General features: G+C 42.0%; 1 protein-coding gene across 1 annotated transcript; it reads left to right on the forward strand.

Moving 5' to 3' along the window:
- The first annotated feature begins 4,311 nt into the window (after nucleotides 1–4,311).
- On the forward strand, nucleotides 4,312–6,437 carry LOC105558784. Its single transcript, XM_012006691.1, has 2 exons — nucleotides 4,312–4,520; nucleotides 5,115–6,437. The coding sequence occupies exons 1-2, from the start codon at nucleotides 4,506–4,508 to the stop codon at nucleotides 5,397–5,399; spliced, it is 300 nt and encodes a 99-aa protein (XP_011862081.1). The 5' UTR covers nucleotides 4,312–4,505; the 3' UTR covers nucleotides 5,400–6,437.
- Nucleotides 6,438–6,925: the final 488 nt, after the last annotated feature.

Consider the following 6,925-nt stretch of genomic DNA (forward strand, 5'->3'; position numbering starts at 1 on the left):
TTTTGTAAATAAGAATTAAATAATGCATTTCTTTTAATTTAAAACATTTAGAATTTATGCATTTCTGAGGAACTTTTCTGATACCAATATTTAATTCGTGAAAGTTTCAATTAAAATCAGGTATTGACTATATTTCAATAATAAAATCCTTCATAATTAAATAACTCTAATACATAGGGGAACCTGGGGCATAACGGAACGGCGGGGCATAATGGGATATGATCTATAACTTTTTACAGAAGTGCTGTTATGTATTGAAATATTTTGCAATTATTACTATTAGATGATCCTTATCGCATGCTGTTATCAGTTGTCATGTTATTTTTAACTGAAAAATGCTATAAATTTTTTAATGCGTTCGCTGCACTCTCCGTGACTCGCTTATAATTTCGTTGATAGATCAGCATGAGGTAACAATGATAAAATTCTATTTTTTATTACCATAAGTAATTTTACGCAATTAAACAATCTTTTCTAGTCTCTTTAGTAAAGTATTTCTGCACAGATATTGATTATCAGTGATATTTTGTATTTATTTAGTGTAAAGGTACATTTGGGGGCATAACGGGACATTAGGCCGTGGGGCATAATGGTACAATAGATAACCTCTTCTTATTAGTTGACTCGCAAGTGTTAAGTTGACGGAGCATGTCTCAACAAAAAATTGAAATTTAACAGCAACATTGAAAGGAACAATGAGCAACAATGAGGATATTACACATATTTGTACCTACTGTTCTTAAAATGTTTCATGTAGATGTGATAACAAGTGCTATCAATAAATTATTATTATTATTAAAATGCAATACTACATTAGTATATTTATTGCGTATTTAAAAAATCATTTTTAATAAGTTTTAAACATTAATGTATAAGAAATACATAAGTTTTGTGAGGAGTCCCATTATGCCCCGCATAAAATGATAATCAGATTAAGCTATGGTCTCAATAAAATAAAAATTTCGTCCTTTTAAACTATTCTTTCACAGTAAAACCATTTTTTTTCTTATAGTAGACATTTCAAAGAATATTTTCGTACAAAAATAATTCATTTATGTATTTTCATTTTGTTTAAAATTAATTTTAACCTTAGCGTTCCCGTTATGCCCCGGGTTCCCCTATATGCTTCAATATTATTTCGCAAGTGCCTCATTCCCATCCTTTTATGCCCTTATCCCATAGATAAATAGCAGGAAAAGTAAAGTTCTAAATACATAAATAAAATAGCAATAATTTCATCGTTGCCGGTAGCGAATACTCCGACGAAGATTACTTTCCTCAGCATCCGCGTCTCCGGAGCGACGTGGTATGCTGATACCGACGCGGCGCGGATAAAAATGCGGCTGACAATCAGCGTTTATATGAAAAACACTCCTCCGACGCCCCTCCGACATCCACCCTCAGAAACTGCCCCCACCGACCGACGTCGTCGCTTTGCCGCGATATTACCCATGTCTTGCCTCAGCGAGCCAACAAGTCGCTCCCTTCTCTCCTTGGCTTTCTCTCATCGTCGACTCGAGAGCGGAAAATAACTGGAACTTTGGGCGGATAATGCGACACCCGCCCGCATCCCCCGCCGCCCTCTCGCGCTGTGCTTCGTCCCGCGACTTTTCTGCGGATTTTCGTCGGAAATCTTCTTTATTCGTCTGCGAGCGTCAGCTTTCTCAAAATGAGCGAGATAACAGAAGTAGTAGCCCGTGTTAAAAACGCTATCCGATGTAGCAGCCATTTTATATCGTATCTTGTTAGCAAAGTGTTATTTGAATGTGTCCAATTTGATATTTTTTGCCGGAAATCAAAGCTTTCTGTATTTAACAGTTTATCGCCTCTTCAATATTAGATGTAATACTAAATACAGATAACTGTATGATATTACAATACCGGCCAAAATTGTATCACCTTTCAATTTTTTTTCAGCATAACTACTCTGGGAAAAAAAGACAGTTAGCAACTCGTTTTGGGGCCCACAATTAGTAGTCGAATTATTTGGATTGTTCATCTCTGGGAAAAATTTTGACCGCTTTTTTTGTTAACATTTCGATTGGTGCCTCATAAGTGAAAAAGTATCTTTGCGTTACTGAATATCGACAGAACTAATTGAGAGAATTGATTAGTATTACTTTAAAATCTTGGACACAGATAGAATAGCTAATTGCAACTTTTAGTTACGCGGGGTAAAATTCGTAAAAGATTAGAATTACGAACAATCCAAATAATTCGATTACTAATTGTGGGCCCCAAAATGGGTTGCTAACCGTCTTTTTTCCCCCAGAATAGTAACTAGTCTTAGGCATAAATCTCTTTGGTTTAGGGTACATTGACGTTAGAAATGTTTATTAAGGAAAATTGCGATTTTTCACGTTATTTGGACGCTATTTTGCGTGTTGAGGATCATTTCGCGTTATTTTGCGTGTTGAGGGTCATTTGCGTTATTTTGCGTTTTAAAAACGTGTTAAAACAAAGTTGGGGACTCGAAAATGTAAAGAAATGACATTACAAACGTTCCTGGAGTATTTTGCGATATTTTGCGTATAAAGATAACATCAAAATGTCACACCTCTAGTGATAGTTGTTGAAAGAAAACCAGACTTGACAAAAACGTCCGCACGAATTCTAGAACGTTATTTTATAAACGCTACTGTGCTGCGATACAACGAGGCGGCATCGCCGAGACGAAAGATCATCGGCAATGATGCACAATTTCGGCGCTGCGACGCCGCGTTGTTTCGCGCGAAGCACAATGCAACCGGCTGCAGCGACAGACCCTCGTGAAAAATTGATCTCCGGCACTGAAAAGAGCGTAACACCGTGTTTCCAGCGCGATAAGTGGACCTGAATAAAATATGATTAACGACGGAGCGTTACTCTTGTGCCAAGTTACTGCAGTCACTGTGCCGGGAGAGGCATGTATCGCGCGTGCTTTTCGTCTCTCGCTTTAACATTGTCGTCGTGCGAAACAATTTCGGACGGTAAATCATGCCAAGAATTCCACGGAATTGTTACGTCCGTGACCGCGCACTAACGGAATATATTTTAATGACAAATTCTTCGAGGAACACGGAAACGAGCCCCTCTGAGTATTTAACAAATGACTACCAAAGTTTTTTTTTTCACTTTTGTCTAATGCCCCGGGGCTCGATTCTTGAATTCATTCGAAAGAGAAACGTATACGAAAATTCTACTCTGACAGAAAAGTTGAAATTCGATTGGTTAAGAGCCACGCGAACAGCCAATCAACTTGAAACTTTTCTGTAAGAGCAGAATTTTCGCATACGTTTCTCCTTCGAACGAATTCAAGAATCGAACCCCAGACGACTGAATGTGAAATCTCGCAACGAAGTCTGCGTGGACTACAATTAATAGGCGCGATTTATTTTTAAGTTAGCGAACGAAACTGTGTTAGATTTGAAAAACGATCCGTTTTAGATTAATCCATTCCGAACGAATTTTATCGAGATATCGTCGATTTATCGTCTCCGCAAGTCGCAGAACATTGTAGAATTTCACATCCGATAAGCGATCGCGAATTAACACGATTAGGCCACGTACGAGCCGAGCCGAGAAATCCTGACTGGCAAATTGGATTCTATCGGACCCGCGATTTTCAGGCGCCATTAGCGACGCGCAGCCCTGCGGGAGACTGCCACTTGCTCAATGGCGCGGGGACCATTTGGGCTTCGTGGCCGCGAACGGGGTCCAATCGGGTACAAGGCTAGAATAGCTAAATCGTAGCCGCATCGTGAAAATTGCCGTGACGGCCACGACGCGATTGCACGGAATATAAATTAACACTGCAGTGACAGTTTTATATATCGACAAATATCGACATTTTCAACCGGAAATTCGCAACAAATTAATCGTAAACGTCGCATATCCTTACTTCAATACTAAGAACTATTTGATTCAGCGTATTTTATTTTTAACTAAAAATATCTTTAATTAAAGACGGACATTGAAGAATGTCTCTAAAGTCGACGGGCGAATCGCTCTTTGTAAATTTCTTGATTTTGGTATTCACAAAGCGCATAAGTTTATAACTTTACTTATCGCCCATCCTTCTTATTTCATGGACTCGGTCAGTCTTTGAGAGTCTCGTTTGTCCCCGGATACATTATTTATATTTTGCTTCCACTTCTAAAATGTCAACAAGCTCGGGATAGCGCGGAGGTAACGCGGGAATTCCTAAACGCGGCGATCGGCTGGAGCATCGAAAAATTCTTACGTCTCCGTTTGGACGGCGGCCAAGGACGGGTTGCTCAACTTCGCGATGCTCGCATCTACATTCCCGATGATGATCCCCGCCCTCCCTCCGTCTGATGTACAATGTCACCAACAACGATAATTGCTATGCACGATTACGCCAGTCGAAAACGATAATCGCGAGTCGATGCACGTAGGCCCGAGCGCGTATAAAAGTACGCCACCCCGAGAGCACGAGCATCAATCGATCTTCGATCTTCGAGCTCTCCGAGGCTTTCCCGATCCTCTCTCAACAGCCAGCAGACATGAAGTACTTCGCCGTGAGTAAATCAATTGCATTTCTCTTCGCGATATCGAGACTAACGTAACAGCTGTGCGATAAGAGCATCGATACAGTTGGTTGAAAAATTCTCGACTAACTCTCGGACAGTAACATTTTGCGACCATTTGTTATACCCATGGACATAGTAATACTAGACCGAGCATGTTCTCTTTCAAGCAATAAAGATTAGGTAGAAAAGGATAGAGAGTAGGTGCCGTCAACTTTTCTCTTTTTATTCTTCTCGTTAGAGAGAGAGAAAGGTGGACGGCACCTATTTCCCATTTTTTTCTACCCGAGCCTCAGGTCTGGCGTCTCATGCTCGGTCTAGTATTACTATGTCTACGGTTATACCACTGGTCCAATTCTAGCATGGCAAAAGAAATACCGAGTCAAGATTAAAAAGCCCTCGTAGCGAAGTATCTCGTGCCCTCGCCGTCGATAATAAGAACAAGACATTTTCCTATTTTACGTTGTCCTCAGATAACTATTGTAAAAAAAAAACTTCGATAGCCCCGAGTCTTTCAATTTCACGTGCCTTTGAAGAGCACGTCGATAGCTTTCCGATGCACCTTTATAGCTCCCTTTTCCACAGGCTATCGCTCTGTTCGCCCTGGTGGCCGTCGCGGCCGTCACGGAGGCGAAACCCACCGGAGTGGAGTCCGTCGAACCGGTGCGGGCCGAACCCGCCGCGCCGGAAGCGCCGAGGGATAAGCGAGGGCTGCTGCTAAGCGCGGCTTACACGGCGCCGCTCGCTTACAGTGCATACACCGCCCCGGCCCTGACGTACTCCGCATACAGCTACCCCTATGCGTACACAGCCTATTCGGGCTACCCCTATTACGCCTCCGCCTACAGCGCGCCCTATTACTTGGCCTAGATACGCGGCCGCACAAGCCCGGGGGAACACGCCGAACTACCGACCAGCCTCTCTGATTTCAACGACGACAACCGCCACGACTCGGCCGGCCGCGCGAGGGGAACACTCGAGAGCGCGACGCGATCACGTAAGACAGTTTCATCGGCAAAAGTATCCTAAGCGGAGTATCACTGATGCATGAAATGGATTCTGGCGCTTCCGTCGTGACGACGTTCGTTCGCGAGTGAAATGGATTATGTACCGTTTGTTTGGATTCGATTTTCGCGGAAGGGGTTTTGTTTTACGAGGCACCTGACTCGAGGTTTGCGCCGAGGTTCTTTGCAAATTATTCTTGACCATTCAAAAGTCATGAAAGGTACGCGAACGAAATATGGGCACGATATAAATAGCCATTCGTATGCATGATAGAGATTCTACGCGGATTCCCGGCGAATAAACAGGAAACGAACCATATTAAGAACCAGGCCTCGCTCGAGCGAGGTACCTTCACTTTCGTTGCCGTTAATACCTCTCGCAGTTGTATCTGTGGACTATTCACTCTCCAAGGAAAACACTCATACGTTCGTATGATCTATTTGAGGAACACTTATCGCACTATCACGTATACGCACATCTCTTATTATCTACGTATTTACATGAACAAAACGGACCGTCCACCACTTGGATTTGTACAAAAAGGACCATTCGTGCAACGCGATATACGACTTATATGTAAGATCGTGATAAACCGTTGTCACGAACTCTCTTTGTGCATAGAATGCATTTACAGACCGTGTAATTCAGTGAAAACCTCGATTATGTTATCACGTACAGTGTATGCTCCCCGTTTCGTCTAAATGTTTACGTAAATCTGACTTTTTCTTCACGAGAAGAGTATCCGCAGCGTGATTCTGTATATCTCTCATCGCATAAAATTAATTTAAAAGAATTTGACGAAACGCTGTTAACTCTTCCTCGCGCCTGTGTATCTTCCACAAAATATCTGTATGTTCATAAATCATGTAAGTCACTGTAGAAAATAAAAATATAATGCAATAATATCGACAATGTTTTTCGTCTTTCTATTATTTCGCTGCATTTATCTGTCAAACTGACGGCGCAGTTTTCGACAAGTGCAGGTGCGATTTTGCCTCCGTCGCAATCATTTCAGCTGATACGATTAAGATTTAACGCGAGAGAGTCGTGATACACCTCTAACTTTATTCCCATTAAGAAAAGTTAATTCCCAGCCGCTTTATACAAACAGAATTTTAATCGGGGCGTACTTATAAAAGCGGAATATTTAATGTTAAGTAGTTATTAAAGTTAGTCAAGTTGTGGAATTTCAAGGTGTGGAAGGTCGGTATGAACGTCGGGGAAATGTCTCGCTTGACCTAGATATCGCGGGGTGTTACTCTCCCAGGCAGATAGAACTGTACTCCCGCCGACGACGACGAATGCATTTTTAAACCCACGCCTTTAGCGAGAGTTTAGAGACGCTCGCGGGGAGAACGGTGGCGCAATGTGTCGCGGAAAACAGCGCGGAA

This window comes from Vollenhovia emeryi, unplaced genomic scaffold (assembly GCF_000949405.1).
Source record: "Vollenhovia emeryi isolate VEMERY1.0 unplaced genomic scaffold, V.emery_V1.0 DF939311.1, whole genome shotgun sequence".
Classification (NCBI taxonomy): Eukaryota; Metazoa; Arthropoda; class Insecta; order Hymenoptera; family Formicidae; genus Vollenhovia; species Vollenhovia emeryi.